This window comes from Camellia sinensis, unplaced genomic scaffold (genome assembly GCF_055761805.1).
Source record: "Camellia sinensis isolate YWXY unplaced genomic scaffold, ASM5576180v1 Unanchor14, whole genome shotgun sequence".
In the NCBI taxonomy this organism is placed as follows: Eukaryota; Viridiplantae; Streptophyta; class Magnoliopsida; order Ericales; family Theaceae; genus Camellia; species Camellia sinensis.
Genome location: NW_028129020.1, coordinates 4,315,994 through 4,335,150, shown reverse-complemented (window position 1 = coordinate 4,335,150; position 19,157 = coordinate 4,315,994). Strand labels below are relative to the sequence as shown.

The 19,157-nt window shown below is 34.0% G+C and overlaps 1 protein-coding gene across 1 annotated transcript; it reads right to left on the bottom strand.

Moving 5' to 3' along the window:
• Positions 1-5,031: 5,031 nt before the first annotated feature.
• On the bottom strand, positions 5,032-17,030 carry LOC114275092 (alpha-galactosidase 1). Its single transcript, XM_028217084.2, has 15 exons — positions 16,633-17,030; positions 14,308-14,366; positions 8,717-8,773; positions 8,570-8,604; positions 7,079-7,182; positions 6,911-6,986; positions 6,764-6,822; positions 6,583-6,648; positions 6,394-6,477; positions 6,224-6,288; positions 6,031-6,113; positions 5,829-5,919; positions 5,662-5,711; positions 5,424-5,564; positions 5,032-5,327 (listed from the first exon to the last, which is right to left on the bottom strand). The coding sequence occupies exons 1-15, from the start codon at positions 16,803-16,805 to the stop codon at positions 5,235-5,237; spliced, it is 1,236 nt and encodes a 411-aa protein (XP_028072885.2). The 5' UTR covers positions 16,806-17,030; the 3' UTR covers positions 5,032-5,234.
• Between the last annotated feature and the right edge of the window lie 2,127 nt (positions 17,031-19,157).

Here is a 19,157-nt window from a genome sequence, read left to right as displayed (position 1 = left end):
TATTTTGGGTTGGATTATATTTGATTTGTATAGAATTTGATGTTAAAACACCAAATTTTTGTATGGTTGAAACGAAATAGAAATATGTATTATTTTGTTTATATGCAGGGTGCAAGTTGCACGAAATAAATACAGGTTGTGGATAAATAAATTATAATAAAAAAAACACTAAATAAAGTTTTTGGCAAGTAAATATTTAGTAGCCAAAAAAGAAAAAGTGAATTTGTTAGTAACTAACCAATTGGTAGTTAAAAAGGAAATCAATGTTTTTAGCCACTAAATATTTGGTAGCCAAAAAGAACCCAAAGATTTTTGGCTACTAAATAGTTTAGTAGCCAAAAATAAATAAAGACTTTCGGCGACCAAATGGTTAGTAGCAAAAAATAAAATTTAATGAAAAATAATTTTTTGGCTACTAAATTCTTTAGTTCCTAAATGTAGTAATGTTGCCGACTAAAACTTATCTACGACTAAAATTTGTAGTCGCTAAAAAAAAAATTAATTTATTTGAACACTTTTGGCGACTAAAAATTTAGTCGCCAAATATCCCCTTTCCCGACTACTTAGAGTTTCGTAGCCAAATGTTCACTTTTGGCGACTAATATTTTAGTCACCAAAAGATAACCTTTGCCGACTAACTAGACTTTAGTAGCCAAAATGTTCACTTTCAGCGACCAAAAATAGTTTAGTCACCAATACTATCGCCGACAGCATAGGCGACGACTTTGATGACAAAAAAAATTAGCCGCTAATTTGTTTCGGCGACCAAAAATAGAGCTTTTGGTGACCAATATTTTGATCGCCAAAAGTGTCATTTCCTGTAGTGGGATAAGGTGACAATTTATAAAAGTTGCTTTATTATACTAGTATTAATTATTAACTTCAAATTTTACAGACCTGTCCCGTTAAGTTTTTTATTTTTATTTTATTTTATTTTATTTTATTTTTGTGTGGCTAGTTGTACTACTGTACACCTCCATATTTATTGAATATGGGACAAAATATTAACAAAAAAAAAAAATAGTAACTAATATCGATTACAAGCGCTATAGCTTGCACAGAATAGAAGAAGGTAGATGAGTCAACAAGTTACTTGATGATAAGAAATAGATGATTTGGAATTTTAATGTTAGATTCTATAATGTTAGGAATCATGAAAAAAAATTATGAAATATTTCATAAAAATTTTCCACTCTTAGATTGTACATACAATAAAATATCACACACTAATTAAAAAATAAAAAATATTTATGAAACATTTCATGATTTTTTTTTATAATCCCTAATATTACTTGTATTTAATAACAAGATGAAGGAACATCAAGTACAACTTAAGATGATTTACTTTAGTAAATAGATTGCCTTTAAAAAAAAAAAAAAAACTCAATATGAATATAAGAAAACATCTCTATTTGTATATGTTTTTTTGCATTATTTTGCACGGTTCTTTATACCAATAGAAATTTTGATATTGTAATTCATTATTATTTTTTTTCTTAAAATCTTTGTTAGTACTATGTTAAAATCCTAGGATGCCATTTCTCAACCCCACTAGTGCATCCGGGAATGAAGAATGGTAAGTTGGATAGATATATACTATACTATATGATTTTGTTTTTATTAGAGAACAAGAACGTTGTTGTGGTTCTTTGGCTGGATGTTAAGTTCAGACAGACTACTTTGCCGTAGCAGCATCTTCATCTGAAAAAAAATTAATATACACGTATGTATGTCCGCGTGTCGCAATCATCAACGATGATTCCGGTGGCATCTTTCTTTTCTTTGTTCTTTTCTTGACAAAGAACCATTCAAGGTAGGTAGGATCATGATTCTCAGTAGTAGATGGCTCTCCAATAGTTTTGCTGTGTAATTCAGCAATTTATGTTTAAAGTTTAAATAAAATTAAATCATTTTAGAGTGTAGTATTAAGGTCATTTTATTGAGCAATTCTTCCATGCAAGAAGACTAAGGACACATAACCACATCCATAGAACTAACTAACTAAAATATTCTGATTATACATATCAGATGGTGGGACCTATTATAAAAATATTATAGTTTCACTCAGATTATTTCACGTATGTTTTATGCAGTTGATTCCATGATCAATTATAAGTTTATAGACTTTTAGTTCTTCCATGCAAGGAGGAGATGGTCAAGGCAGTGCCTGCCTCCATTTTGATTGATTTTGAATGTGGAGTCAATCAATTTGTGTAGGGGGTGTATGGAGACAAGAGAAGTGCTGATGATTGGTAATTGGTGTAACGTCACGTGATATCTTCTTGACATATAAGATTTTTTTTTTTTTTATTTTCTTCTAATTTTAACTAATCGTTGCATTATATACTTAGTTGATGTGTTTTATTATGATAAAAAGCACAATAATATTGTTGTAGAAAAATCATAGCTGAGAAATAGACTCAACTAAGGATAGAAAACATCAACAATCATTTGCAAAATTACTAATATTAAATACGACTGTGTCAATTCCAAAGGGGCGTCAAACTTGCAATATATAGCCTTACGATTCATCACATGACAAAACCTTTACTACTAGAAGTAATGGTATACAAATTAAAACCAGATGAATTGTTTCTCCAATTATATTATTCGATGAAGTCCTGTTTTAAATTCTGAAATTTTATCTTTGTGTGTCACATCTATTAGTATTTTTTTAAAAAAATTATCAATTTATATAGCATTAGCTTGTTATAAGTGGACAACCATGAAAGGTAATTCCACCGGGGAGGTGGGGGGTTGGGGTTGGGGTTGGGGTTGGCAAATAGCTGGGTATTGGTCGGTCCAAAAAAGTTAAGGTAAATGTGTGGGTTTCTAGACTTTTTCGTCACGTAATTAAGGACTTAGCTTTCTCTCTAAGCTGAAAATTTATTTTTTTTGTTCCATGTGAAAATCCGAGCCTAATGTAATATACACTTATAAAAATAGAACCAAACAAATACGTTTTGCATATCTATTTACATGCAAACACTTTGCTTGGTTCTATTTTTTCAAAAACACTTTTCAGAAAATTCTATTTTTTTATTTTTCATGTTTTTTTTTATTTTTACTGAATTTTTTTTAAATATTTTAAGCAATTTTTTTTACTTTTTAGATATACCTAACATAAATATACTCAAAAAGTAAAAAATTTGTGACAAAAACCTTTTAAAAATTCACTAAATACCAAAAATATATAAAAAAAAAAATACGAGAATTCAATATATTTTTTGTATTTATTAATTTTTTAAAATATTTTTTCACAATTTTTTTACTTTTTAGATACATGTAAGTAAGGTGCATATAAAAAAGTAAAAAAAAATATTTAAAATTTTAAAAATATTCACTAAAAACAAAAAAATACAAAAACCAAATAACTCAAACCAAAACAGACAACTTTCAAATTATGTTGTTCTTTTAGACAAAAAAAATAATAATATTTGAGACAATTACTATACAAATTTTAAATTTACGTTTATGACTCGAGTGCCCTAAAAAATATGATTCTTATAACTTTTTACTTATAATATTATAAGCATTTTCACTGTATTAAGCTTCTTAGGCTTCTATGCAAATACGTTTGCTGTCATATATTATCTTTTTTTAAGGTATGGACTGTCATATATTATCATTGGGCCTATATGAGCTAACTTATTTTTATATGCAAATCAATTAGATAATAATTGTAATTTTAGTGGAAGATTTGTGCAAAATATTATGCTAGGTTATGTAGATGGCTAATTATATTCACACTACAAAAATATCAATACACACAATTTATATAATTCGAATATAGATTTTTGAACAAAAGTTAAATATTTGGACATAAACTTGGAACAAAAAATAATTGTTCAAATATACATTCTGTTCACAATTATTTTTTGTTTAAAATTTTATATCGAAACATTTTACCTTTGTTTAAAAATTTATATCTTCCAAACAACATAAATGTTGTGTATTAAAATTTTCGATGGTGTGCGAATAAAATTTCCCTAATAAGAGTGATATTTAAAAAAGCATGATACCAAAGACAAGATACTTACTCTGTCATCTCTTCTTCCTGCCTAAGTTCCCAAATATGTCGTCTCTCTCTACTTATTACTTGCAAAGATGCTTTGGTTCAGCCACAACATAATGGTCTTCTTTGGGATGTAAATTATTTTAGCTGATTATTTAGTTTTTTAGTTATCTTAATCTGACTAAAATAGTTATATTTAAAAAAATAATTGATTTTTTTCATAATTGATTTAATGATTATGAGAGAAAAAATAAAATGATTATGAATTAGATGTGATATATTGTCATATTAATTATTTTAACTTTTTTTATCTTTTAGTGGGTTATTTTAATCCAACTCTCTTTTCAAACGGCCCTAATGTGATGATGAGCTGTTTTCTTTCAACAGAAACAAAATGCCAATATTTTGTTTTTGATAGAAATAGTGAAGACAGTAAAGTTATGGTTTAGGTGGCCAAACTATTATGTTTTTGTTTACACACCAATTCAGAGTCAAGTTCAAACATTTTATTTTAATTTTTATTTTTTAATCAATTTAAAATCAATATGTCAAATAATATAAATCTCAATGGCAATGAAGCAAAACAGAGAAAATAAAAGAGAACGAGTGGAAAATCCTAGCAACAATCACCTCCATGAAAAGAAATATGAACAACCTCTTCTGATTTGAAGAAGCACATGATGATATATATGCCCACAAATTTACCAATGCACTCATCTCAATGGGATTCCATCATACACTCCAAAGATTTCAATTTCTGAAGTGCTAATTGACTTTTCTCAGTCCTAATTGTGTAATTTCAAGTCTTTATTGATAATTTCTTCAAGAATTTTCACTGATTATTCACAACCATGGCCAACAAACATAGATCGATGACTGAGATGTGGGAAATCCAAGGGAGGCCCAGTTTTTTTATTGAGTGTGCAAATACGATAATATAACCTCATTGCTCGTCCTTGATAGTTTGTATATATATATGTGTGTGTGTGTGCGCGCATATTCTTTGCCCGAAAAAATCAACAAAAAGATCAAACTTTTCGCATCCATGGGAGATGAAAGGGAACAATATTGCATCCAATCTTTATTAGTAACTACATCCAAAAGTCAAATAGACTTAATTTTATTTTTTACCATCATTTGTGACATCAGCTACTAAATTGAAGTTCAATATGGCAGTAGAAACTAGCCAAGAGACTGCGTGCTGATAAAAAAGGGTTTCTCAAGAAATAGGCTTCAAGATATACATCTTGCATGCATGGGAATCCACAGTGACTGTCAGGTTCCCAACAAATCGTGTCTTCAAGGTCTTGTGCTGCATGATATATGCGCGATTAGGAGTTATGTTCCAATACCATGGAAGCACGCTTAAAAAATTAGAAAATTAAAATTAAAACCCTAGCTAAAATACCTCCCAAAGATCTCTTGCTTCTACAATAGTGTTGGGAGGAATTCTTAAGTCATCCCACTGGGCTGTCAGGGAAAAGCGAATAGAAGCACGGTTGAGAAGGAGTACAACTACTCTATACTCTGAAAGGGGCCCTGCCCAAACCTGGTGGCCGGGAAACAAAATAAAGCTTACATTTTGCATTGTAGACAAATAACAAAGTAAATGACGGCATCCCAGAAGAAGACTTTCGTCAATTTACCTCACTATCCCCTTCCATTCTGACCTTTTTAGCTTGAACACCGAGTTTATCTGTGTTCAAAATGATCAACACAAGTGCAAATAATTAGAAAACCACTTTATTAAAATCAAATCACCCGTAAAAGAAAGGGGAATATATCTATAGAGAGAGATGTGAAAATGGTATACCTTGGTTAACAGCAATCACCTCTTTATTTGCAATGATTTCCATGGTTTCTTTTGTTGCATTTGTCACATCACAGCCAATGAGAAGAGGAGCCTACGATAGTATGGGCAAGCAAGAATATATAGCTTCACATGGAAGAAATAAAGGGATTTTTTGTATTAAGCCAAGTATATAGCTGTAAAAGAATATAAGCCTCCTTAATACCTTAGACATGGCCCATATACTAAAATGGACTATATATTCATCTTTTGTCATTCCTCCATTTCCCACCTCAAGCATGTCAGGATCTATTCAAAATCAAATCACAGACAATTGTGAACATCTTATACATGTATTTTTTATTTTTCCAAATCATATCATTATTGGTAAACTACTATGATTATGAGAGAATGCTAACCATTCCAGCCACCAGGCCTTGCAAGGTCAGCATAAACTTCATTCATGTCAGCTCTAGAGACCATACTGTTAAACCAAAAAACTTAAAGAAAAATTATACACCAAGCCTCAAATAAAAATATGATTTATAAACTAAAGGAAAGAACAAAGGGAAAAAAGCATGAAAGCTACCTTTCCCATGAATCAGAAATATCATTAGTAGTTCTCCAACTATTTCCAACCTCAGCACCCCATAAAGCTGGGTGCAGGTCTCCCCTGATAAATACATAGAGTATAGAAGGAAAATTATGTCAAAATGAGTTTAAAACTGAATATATCAAAGAGCAGTAAAAAATATAGTCAAAGAAAAACCAGAATCACCATTCACATAGCGAGAAGAAGATGGGACGGCCTGCCTTCATTAAAGCTCGGGTCATTACAGGGTATCTACACGAAGAAGAGAAATGCAGAATAATTTGTAATGAGATATCTGGTAATTTAAACAGAAATTTACATAATAAATTGATGATGTTGAACTGTAAGGCAGTAACAATTTTCTTACCGAACAGTTGGCCTTGAACCATCAGTGTTACAGTTATCGTACTTCAAATAATCAATACCCTATGAAGAAACGTGTGTTACTTTGTTACTTGATCATACTCACGAAGCAAAGTTTTTGGCATCATACACATAATTCCTAAAATCATACCCACGAAGCAAAGGTTTTGGCATCTTGTTCTTCATGACCAAGTGAGCCAGGCATCATTTTGCTACAAGTAAAATAACTGCAAAATGAAGTAAAATAGGTCCAACACCTCAGTTAAGGTGGTTCAGTGGATTATCAATGTCAAACAGCTTAAATGTGGAATCCTGTTACCCTGCATCCGAGTAGATTCCTAGCTTAAGACCTTTGCTGTGAACGTAGTCTGCAAGAGCTTTAATACCAGAAGGAAATGTTGATTTCTTAGCCATTAGATTACCCTGAAATTGAAGTCCCAATTAAAGTACAATATAGTTAATGAATATAGATAAAAGGGATTTGGTGATAGGTCCAATTTTAAGGACTTTTTAGTCCTAACCAAGTTTTTTTAACCTGTTAAGTCCCATTAAATGCGAGTTCCAAAAATGTGATCATCATTCGTCATCACCCTAATACCCCAACTCTCTGTACAGACTACAAAGTCGTCGTTTCCTAAACCTCCACTAAACAATTTCTCTGAGTCTACACGTTCATCACCATCCACTACTCCACAACCACAACCAGGTCAGTCCTAAGGATTCTAATATATACATATATGATATATAGTACATAAGTATTTGTATACACGTTGAGAAGTGAAATATAAGCATCGGGGATGTGGTGGGGCTTCCTTTGTCATGAAATTTGCAATGGCAGGACTGACATGTACAATATTTTGATCTTGAAACTCCTAATGAAGGATGTGGTCTGAGGTAGAGTACATGTTAACATTGTAAAACTGAATGTTTGGGTTGTTTTGCACATGTTGCAATGGGAGTGGACTCCCAGCCCTAGACGAAAGTCGTCCTAATTTCTCAGTTTAATTTCAAGAAATTAATTTTTTTTTCAAAGTTTTGATATAAATATAAGAAACTGATATTAGTTGCTTTGAAGAATGGGAGTGGTTGGATTGGTTTGGAAATGAGAAGTTTCTCAGTTTTGGAAAAAATTGAGTTCTGAAAACTGAAATTGAAAAATTCTCAATTTCAAAAGTGAGAAATTTTACTCAATTGAAATTTCATAGTAGTAAGAAAATTCAAGGAAAAACTGAAAATTTTCATATTAAAAAAAATTCAAGAAAATGTCAAATTTCTTAGTTTAAGGAATATAAGAAATTTTATAGTTTTAAGATTCAAAATGAAATTAAAAAGAAATTAACTCTCTCTCTCTCAAACACGTACACATTGAGAAATTTCATAAAAATGAGAAATTTCTCATTTTTGAAGCTGAGAAATATTTTAATTTAAAAAAAGTTTCAGTTTTATACCTAATTTCAAATAATTTAGTTTGATGGATCTTGGCCAATAGGATCCAAAAATATCAATTTTATCAAAAATGGATGTGTATTTATAATGAAAGTTATGAAATTAAAATTTTGAAACACAAAAAACCAACCCTTTGCCTGTTAAGCATGCACTCAACCCACAATCACATTACTAAACCATTAATTCAAGGGTAAATGTCAAAAAATTATAACAATTTTTAAAAAGGGACTGTAATGGTTAAAAGATTTATGATGGGACTTATTCTCGCACAGGTCCTTAAAATAGGACATCTCAACAATTAAATCTACGAATAAATCCACTGTTAACCGTCATTGAAGAAAAAAATATGTGGAAGCAAGCAAACCTCATTGTCACGATCAATTTCAGCCCAGCAATCATCTAAAGAAGCAATATCACAATCTTATGTCAGCTACACATGTTGATAGTGGTTTTTGAAGAAAAAAAAAAATGGAGATGAAAATAAGCATAGAAAAGGGTCGTGTTATTGTACCTATATTGACATATTTGTAACCAAGTTTAGCAAGGCCAGTTGAAACCAGAGCATCAGCTGTGGTAAAAAAAAAAGCAGAAGACAAATTAATGAACAATGTTGAGTCTGTCATAGTAACAACGTAACGTATTATTTGAAGAATAATGAAAAAAGAAGAAAGCCCTGAATAAAACAAAAGAAACAAATAAAAACATTTAAGATAACCATCATAAATTATAATTGTTTTGTTACGATCACCTTCGTCGGCTCGCAACGCCTTAGAACTAATTCGAGTCTTTTGACCCGTTGTGGGCTTTGGTTACAGAAAAGAAAACAAAAAGAATTTAGAGAGAGAGAGGGAGCCTCGTTCGAGATAGGCTGGATCTCCAAGTTGACTAGTAATTAGCCTTTTCTGAATATATTTCCAAGTATCAAACAATACATGACTCAATGACTCTTTAAATAGATGTAGTTCCAGCAGATTTCTGAATATATTTCCAAGCATCAAACAATACATGACTCAATGACTCTTTAAATAGATGTAGTTCCAGCAGATTTGTGATATGTGCATGATCCCATTTTCTAGGGACATGAACACTATACAACCCACGACAGACTCCACTAAACTAAAACAAAAACAGAACAACTAAAACAAAACAGAACAAAGATAATAATAATAATAAAGGACAGGTCATGGGACACGCCAATGCATGCACGTATCATCCCTCCCTGCTGAGAGCTTCCTTGTCCTCAAGGACAAAATCTGTGTACCGCAGTTTGAAGTCGGCCAAATCTTCCCATGTAGCCTCCACCGGCGAATGATTCTTCCAGTGGACGAGCAGTTGCTTGCCAGTTGGCCGAACACGGGTTTCTAATATAGCTTGTGGCAGGACGGCCTGATCGGAAAGATCGATATAAGCTGGGGGCGCGCTTTGAACCACAGCTTCAGGACCAATTTTCTTCTTGAGGAGTGAAACATGAAACACGGGATGGATTTTGCAATCAGTTGGCAAAGAGAGTTTGTAGGCCACAGGACTGATTTTATGGATGATCTGATAAGGGCCAAAAAACTTGGGTGACAATTTCTGGTTGAACTGTTTGGATAGACTGGATTGCCGATATGGTTGTTTCTTCAAGTAAACCCAGTCACCGACGGAAAACTCAACCTCGCGATGCTTCAAATCATAAAGTTGTTTCATTCGATTTTGGCTCAACTGTAACCGGTGACGAATCACCCGTAACATCTCATCCCGAGCTTGTAGAGCTTGGTCTATGGCTTCAAGCTTAGTAGTGCCCGGAATATAAGTAAGCAGTGATGGAGGAGTTCGGCCATAGATTACTTCAAACGGTGTGGATTTGGTTGCACTATGGGAGGATGTGTTGTAGATGTACTCGATCCATGGCAGCCAAGTGGTCCATTCCTTAGGCCGATCTGAAGTGATACATCGCAAGTACATCTCCAGGGTACGGTTGACAACTTCCGTCTAACCATCCGTTTGAGGGTGGTATGCCGAACTAAAATTGAAATCAGTTCCTTGCAGTTTGAAAAGGGTAGTCCAAAAAACACCTGTAAATGTAGGATCGCGATCACAGACGATGCTTTTGGGCATGCCATGTAGCTTGAAAACGTTCTCAAAGAATACCTGGGCCACTGTGATAGCAGTGTAGGGGTGTGCCAATGGCATGAAGTGGGCATATTTGGATAGGCGATCAACCACTACGAAAATAACCGTTTTGCCTTTGGATGGTGGTAGCCCGTCCACAAAATCCATTGAGATGTCGGCCCAAATCTGAGTTGGAATAGGCAGCGGGTGAAGGAGACCTGCAGGGGAGAGAGTTTGAGACTTCTGACGTTGGCAAGTGTCACAATTTTGAATGAAACTGCGCACAGTGCTTCGCATCCCTTTCCAATAAAAAACCGAGCGAACTCGTTGGAGAGTTTTATGGAAACCTTCGTGGGTGGTGGTGTGGAATTCCTTGATGATTTGAGGGATGAGTTCAGAAGTATGAAGCACGTAAATCCGATCTTTGAAAAATAGGACGCCGTTGGTATGCCGCCATGGACCCACGGCTTCACCATCATTGATCAACTTGATTAAGTGCTGTAGAGTAGGATCGGATGTAGTCTCCTCTTGGATGGGATGCAACCAGCTTGGAACCGGTTGTGAGAGAGCATACATATCACCATGATTTTGGCGAGAGAGAGCATCGGCAACTACATTATCAACTCCTTTTTTGTACTCAATGATGAAATCATACCCAATGAGTTTGGAGAGCCAACGTTGCTGCGCGTCAGTGGAAATGCGTTGATCCCGTAGATACTTGAGGCTCTTTTGATCGGTTTTGATGATGAAGGAGCGGCCAAGAAGATAGGGTCGCCACTTTTTGATGGCGAGAACAATAGCGAGCATCTCTTTGTCATAAGTGGAGAGCTCCAAGTTGCGTCCATGTAAGGCCTGACTGAAAAAAGCAAGTGGCCTATTCTGCTATTGTAAGACCGCACCAACTCCGGAACCACATGCATCACACTCGATCATGAATGGTTGAGAAAAATCGGGAAGAGCAAGCACTGGGGATGTGGTCATGGCGAGCTTCAGTTTTGCAAAAGCTTCCTCTGCAGTAGGTGTCCAAATAAAGTTATCCTTTTTGAGCATGTCGGTTAAGGGTCTGGCGATGCCACCGTAATTTTGAATGAATTTACGGTAGTACCTTGTAAGTCCCAAGAAACCCCGTAAAGATTTTAGAGTTGCGGGTTTCCGCCAACCTAACATTGCTTGTATTTTTCCTTGGTCTACACTAACGCCCTCCTTGCTGATGATGTGGCCGAGATAGAGCACTTGTGATTGGCCAAAGGTACATTTTTCCCTTTTGACGAATAAGTGGTGAGCCCGCAAGGTAGTAAGTACCAAATCCAAGTGATGGACGTGGTCTTGCAAGGTACGGCTGTAGATCAAAATATCATCAAAAAATACCAATACAAATTTTCGCAAATAAGATTGGAATACCTCATTCATTAAAGATTGGAAAGTGGATGGAGCATTACTCAATCCGAATGGCATTACGAGAAATTCATAATGCCCTTGATGAGTACGAAATGCTGTTTTTTGCACGTCTTCCTGGCGGACCCGGATCTGGTGATATCCTGACCGCAGATCGAGTTTGGTGAAAAATTGAGAACCGTGGAGCTCGTCCAGTAACTCATCGATCACGGGAATGGGAAATTTATCTTTGATTGTGATTTTGTTTAAGGCGCGATAATCAATGCACATGCGCCATGATCCATCGTGTTTCTTCACCAATATGACCGGGGAAGAGTACGGACTATTGCTGGCGCGGATAATTCCTGTTGACAACATCTCTCTAATCAATTTTTCAATCTCATTTTTTGGAAATGCGGGTATCGATACAGTCGAACATTAACTGGTGCACTACCCGGTAACAGAGGTATGCTGTGGTCTTGGCTTCTTTGTGGAGGTAGATCGATGGGTTTTTCAAAAATATCAGGGAATGCCTTCAAAAGAGACTGAATGCGTGGATCAGGAGTAGTGGACTGAGTGGTTGGCAGTGCTCCATTCATGGCATGCAATTGGAGGACCAGACATTCCTTACGCCGGCGATACTCTCGGTGTATATTTGTCTCATTTACAAATTTAGGACTAGGATTAGATAGCCCCTGCAAGCATACCTTTTTTTCTCCTAGTTCGAACTGCATCTGGAGCTTTGAAAAATCCCACAAAATTGGGCCCAACGTCTGCAGCCATTGTGCACCCAAGACCAACTCATAACCCTCTAAGGGCAATAGGTAGAAGTCCACAGTGAGTGGGACTCCTTGAAGACTTATGGGCACCTCCTTGCATTTTCCGGCGCTAGACAACCTTTCGCCGCTCGCAACTTGGACCTCCAACCTGCCACACAAGTCGGGTTTTAAACCCACTTTTGTCGCCAACTCTTCCTTAAGAAAATTGTGCGTGCTTCCGGAGTCCACGAGGACTGTGGCTAAATGGTTAAGAATCTTTCCCAAGACCCGCATGGTTTGAGGAGCATGAATGCCAGACATGGCATGAAGAGAGATGGCTGGTGGGTCCTCATGGTGTTCGCTTTCATTTGGATGCTCGTTAGAGTGCTCGTCAGGTTCCACATCCACATCTTCATCAGGCCAGCAAGCCTCCATGATAAACAATTTCTTGCATACATGACGGGGTCCGTACTTGTCGTTACAATGGAAACACAACCCCTTCTGCTTGCGTTCCTCGATTTCTGTTGGTGAGAACCTCCGAATTTGCGGAATAGGGGACGTGGATATTGTGCTGCGTTCTTGGCCCTTATTGACAGACAAAGGTGGTTGATTCAAGTTGGATGGCCTCCGGTTGGCGGCCATGACCCTTGCTTCATAAAGCCTAGCAAGGCCAACGGCAGCAGATAGAGAGGGAGGCCGAGAGGCCTGTACCTCCACTCGAATGGACTCCTTAAGTCCACTGGTAAAGCACCCAATTTGCTGCTGTGGTGTAAGAGAACCTGCTCGGGTTAATAATCTTTCAAACTGAGTTTGATACTCACGAACACTTCCTCGTTGTTGTAGTTTGGTAAGATCGCCAAAAAAATCCTCAAACTGTGTAGGGCCGAAGCGAGCTTGGAGCTCGGCTTTAAGTGTGGTCCACGTATAACTTCGTTCCTCCTTCTTGGCAATTTGATACCAAAGTTGTGCATCGCCATCTAAATGGTATGCTGCGAGGGTCACTTGGTCGTTGGCTTGGATTTGTTGGAATTCAAAGAACTGTTCCGAACGGCAAATCCAACTCGTAGGGTCGTTGCTGCCATCATACCTAGGAAAGTCCAATTTGGTGAGTCGTGGCATAATCGAGCGGTTTTCGGAGGGCCTGTTCTGACCAAAAGAATGGCCAGTGGAAGCTTCACCTTGATCATCTTTTCAAGAGGCCGTAAGTTGGTCGAAGCGAGCATGTAAGGCCGCAAACATTTCTTGAATTTCGAGATGACCGCGTTCTTGGGAGGCAGAGAGGTTGCTGATTTCCGCCTCAAGGTGATTAATCCGATCGTCGGACAAACCTGGCTCTGATACCAAAATGTTACGATCACCTTCGTTGGCTCGCAACGCCTTAGAACTAATTCGAGTCTTTCGACCCGTTGTGGGCTTTGGTTACAGAAAAGAAAACAAAAAGAATTTAGAGAGAGAGAGGGAGCCTCGTTCGAGATAGGCTGGATCTCCAAGTTGACTAGTAATTAGCCTTTTCTGAATATATTTCCAAGCATCAAACAATACATGACTCAATGACTCTTTAAATAGATGTAGTTCCAGCAGATTTGTGATATGTGCATGATCCCATTTTCTAGGGACATGAACACTATACAACCCACGACAGACTCCACTAAACTAAAACAAAAACAGAACAACTAAAATAAAACAGAACAAAGATAATAATAATAATAAAGGACAGGTCATGGGACACGCCAATGCATGCACGTATCATGTTTCTCCATGAAGAACTACCTTCAAATAAATAAGTAACAATAATAATAGTAGCAAAAGCATTAACCATAAAAACAATTAAAAAGAAAAGAGAAGGAAGGAGTAAAATCCGGAGGAACTGAGTTACCAGTTTGTTTGATCATATTCTCATCAATCATGCAGTGGAAGTGATTCCAGCTATTCCACCTATAATTAAGACAGACAGAGAAAGTGAGAATGTTTGGTTTTTTAGGCCCCACTCCCACTAATATTTCTTAAAATATTTGTCCCTAAGAAGTTAGCACATAACATAATCTCATTGGATCATCTTTTTCTTTTCTTTTTTTGTAGATAACTGAGAAAGAACTGATCTTAGGCAGGAGCACTCCAAGTGTGCAAACATGGGATAACATAGTCTCATTCGGTCATCTAATACATAATTATTGGGTGGATGGACTTGTTGAACTGATCAGTTTTACCAAAAATTGTACAGTTTGGACTCTCTCCCTTGTCCTTTTACTAGCACAAAAGAAAGAAAGAAAGAAAGAAAGAAAGGTTTGAAATTTCAGTTCCAAATTCCATCCATATGATTGGATTTTGGATTTGTCAAAGAAAAGAAACAGGGGAAGGAAAAAGCTTTTTAAATTTTTTTGGTTGGGTAACGTTATGAAAATGAGTGAAAATATAATGTTAGGTCTTGTAAAGCATCGTGAATTTGTAAGTCTAGTTCGTTGTTACAGTGTGCTGCTGCTCTTTTGTAAGCTGATAAAATGTTAGTTATGTTACTAGCACATTAAAAAAGATAGAGCGAATTATACTAAAGGTCCTATAGTTTAAGGTTTATGTCACTTTGGTTTTTGACTTTTCAATTGTAACACATTTGATCTTTAATTTTGAATCTTGTTTTAAATAAGAACAATTGAATATACTATTACTCAATTTTACGGGTAAAGTCGTTAATTTGATAAAATATAAACTAATTTAACAAAAATAAATGCCAAAAAATATTTTTAATTTTTTAAAATTATTTCTACCCAACAATGATAAATTATGTAAAATTGATAAATCTTTTACACATTTATTTATTTATTTTTACCAAATTAATTTTTATTACATGTTTGAATGATGATCATGTAATGGGTGATTATTGTTATTTTCATTAAATTGGTTTCTATTTTTTCAAAAGTCAAACATTTAATATATTCAATATATCGATTACACATTAAAGCCTAGCAATCACCCATTACATGATCATCATCTAAATACATATTAAAAATTCAAAAATATTTTATTTACATTTATTTTTGTCAAATTAGTTTATATTTTATCAAATTGACAACTTTGCCCTTAAAATTGAGCAATGGTATTTTCAATTGTCCTTATTTAGAATAAGATTCAAAATTCAGGATCAAATGTGTCACAATTGAAAAGTTAGGAATCAAAGTGATACAAGTCTCAAACTATAAGAATTATTAGTGTAATTTGCCCCAAACGGTATAGAGGATGTAGCCCTTGCATTCGGTGCACATTATAAGGTGCGCACTGCACAGTATTAACATTAACAACCCCTAAACTGGCTGGCATTGAAATTTATGTGCAAGTAATATTTTCATTTTGTGTAATGGATAGATCGTGATAATGGTGTTGCCTATAACCTACAAAGGTGGAGCTTACATACACGTGAGATAAAATAATATAGAAAATGGTATTCATAAATAAAACTTATATAAAAAAAACATGGTAACAAAACAATGATGTGGGAATGTCATTTTGTAAGTGTTTTATTTTAAAATGAATGATCTACATTGAGCTGCATCATTATATTATAAAAATTCTATATAAATAAAATTTGGTTATGATTTGTATATCATTATTCAAATAATATAGCACCACCGTAGACTAACTACACAAAATACTTTGTCCTCTCCAATCAAAAGGATTCTCCATTCAAAGGATGTAAGTAGTCAACAATTAATTAATGGATAAGGTGGGTGAACCAAGAAAAAGGCAATTAGAAAAGGATAAGACAGAAACAAGTTCCACAATACTTCGAGACCTGCTGTCGTATCTATCTATCTTTTTCTTTTTTTTTTCTTTCTGTATTTTTCTTTCTTTGGATAGATAGGGCTTTGAAAATAATGAAACTGTGAAATGAGAAATAAGAAGAAAAACAGATTCTTCAGTTTCGACGGTCTAAATAGAAAATACCGATGGAAATTAAATAATTGATGCAATTTTTTTGAAGATTGTAATCGGATTTCAAAGAAATAATCAGTCAGTCAGTAATAAATTGAAGAAAATTCACAAAATGAACAATTCTGATTTTTATACTCTCCTCCTCACTATATATATATATATATATATATATATATATATCCAGTAGTGAGATCAGCATCAACCTATCTCACACAAACACACACACACATATCTAAATTTATGAAGAGAAAGAGAGAGAGAGAGAGAGAGTACCGACCCCATAGGAGGAGTAATGGCAAGGCGATTAGCGAGAAGATTGCGGTGGTTGTCGTTGGGAGTGAGAGAGCGGGAGGAAGAAGAAACACAGACATCATCAAGTATTGGCATTAGCAGCAGCAGCACCACTGGCACTAGTACTAGTATACCCAAATTGGGCACATCACTCTTCATTATTATTATTACTACTCAAACTCCTTTCTAGAATATGGAAAACACTCTTTCACTCCTTCCTCTTCCAACTCTACTCTTCACTCTCTGCATCACTCACGTGTGCTTGTGCCTATATATACATGAAAGGGGAGAATATAAAATAAGTCGGATCAAGCATTGGGCTGTCCAATCTGCTAAACCAAAACTCACGTGGGTTAGGCAAATGTGTGGGCCAGTCAATTAGGCAAATGTGTGGGTTACGCAAATGTGTGGGTCAGTCATTGGGCAGGTCCTCTGTTGCTGGATAGTCCATTTAGTCGTGGAGCACTGGTCCACTATCATCTAGTGTGGGATTTGGTATTCACAATATAGATATAGATATAGTGAACTGCGAATGAGCCGAGCCGAGTCGAGCTAGCTTTTGACTTGAGCGTTCAAGACTTATTTATTATGAATTGGTCGAGCTTCCAGATTAAATATTTGACAAACTCAAGTTTGACTTGAGCCAATTATTATATAGAGAAGCGAATTGAAACTTTATAAAAATTAAATTAAAATTAATTTATATATAAGATAAAAATAAAAGATTATGAGTTGAATATACAAAAATAATTATATTAATAATAAATTTTATGAATCAAGTAAGTAAATTTACACAAATATCAAATATAAATAAAATAAATTAATAATTTTTTTGATATATTATTAAAAATAAATATTAATTTATTTTCTTTACGTTCACAAGCTTTATCGAGTTGAACTTAGTGTTATTCGAGCTCGACTTAATTAATAAACGAGTTGAACTCAAACAAATTTTAAATGAATCAAGCTTTATTGAGATGGCTTTAGAATTATTCAATCTCGCCTCGATTAATAAACGAGTCAAACTCAAATGAGTTGAGCGCAAATTGTCCCTAAGTGACAAGTGAGAAGCTTTTTAACGAGATATCTTTTTTTGAAAAGAAAAACAAGAAGCCTCTAAAAGATCAAACAAATAATCAAATAAGAAATTACAAATAAAAAAAATAAATTTGTCAAAAAATCAATTACGAGTCAACAAAATTTACCAATCTTCTCATAAATATAATTTGAAAAGTTAAATCTGTATGAAACCAAGCAAAATCTACAAATTACGTGTTGCTCTCTTCTTTAATTTAGTGCTGTTTTGGAAAGTTGATAAAAAACTGTTTTTTTTTTACTTTTTTGGTAGTTTTTTTGGCTAAAAAAATTGACTTTTTTTGGACTAAAAAAGCTAAAAAACTAACTTTTTACCAAATTGCCCCTAAAGAGAAATGCACTAACTAATCCTACTATGGAATCCGTGGATGGATGGGATAGACACATCACTGCCATAATTGTTTCTACTTTCTTCCTCTAGCATTCCCTTTTTTCTTTTTCTTTTTTTACGCCTTCTCTAATCTATATGTTTTTAGAGAAATTAATTTAACAGTGGAAAAAAAAAATTACTATCTCCATTTTAAAATAATAATTTTTTTTAAGGAATTTAATTTTTTTAGTAGTACAATTATTATACTTTAAAAATATTAAAATTTTAAAATTACCTTTTGATACATTTTCTAAAAATATCAATTGTTATAATTATACTTTTTGTGTTGTTAATGAATTTAAGGGAAGGACAAAATAAGAAATTTTTATTATTTTAGTCCTTAGTTTTTGAAAAATTTATAATATTTTGGGATAATAAAAAATAGAATAAAGGACTAATATTTTGAGACGGAAGAAGTACCAAAATATGAGTGTGTGATTTTGTAATTACACCTCTCCATGTTTGTATAGTTTCTTTTTTTCAGTCCAACTGATGAATAATTTCCTCTATATTTTTTTTTTAGGATAAATTACAAATATATTTCCTGAGATTTAATTAAAATATGAATCATTACTTGTGATTTTGAAAATTACATTCAACCCTTGAGGTTTCTAATTTTATAACAAATTACCTATTTTATTAATAAACCATCAAGTCAGTTAATAATTTTTAATGATGTTATAAATATGTTTCAATTAATAATTTAGGTAATTTTATTATTATATAGGAGAGCAATTATGAATTTTATTTTATTTAGTTAATTCTATTAAATAAAAAATTCTGATAAGGGGATATTTGTAATTTTTCAAATCACAGGAGACAATCTATATTTTAAGTAAATTTCAAGGGGTGTATTTATAATTTACCATTTTTTTTAAAGCGGTATGTTGATTGGTCATTGTTTATAAAATAAAAAACGTTATAGTAAAAAAATTATAATTAATTTAAATATTATACACTATTCCATCTGTCTTAAAATGTTTGTCCACTTTTACATCTTAATTTTTTTTTTAAATTTTTTTTCAATAATTTTAAAAAGTTGTTCA

Coding starts and splice junctions, on each gene's coding strand:
- LOC114275092 (XM_028217084.2), bottom strand. CDS start 16,805: ATGAAGAGTGATGTGCCCAATTTGGGTATACTAGTACTAGTGCCAGTG. Junction 8,605..8,716: donor TTACAAATATGTCAATATAG/GTACAATAACAC, acceptor TTGCTTCTTTAG/ATGATTGCTGGGCTGAAATT. Junction 5,565..5,661: donor GAATGGAAGGGGATAGTGAG/GTAAATTGACGA, acceptor CCCGGCCACCAG/GTTTGGGCAGGGCCCCTTTC.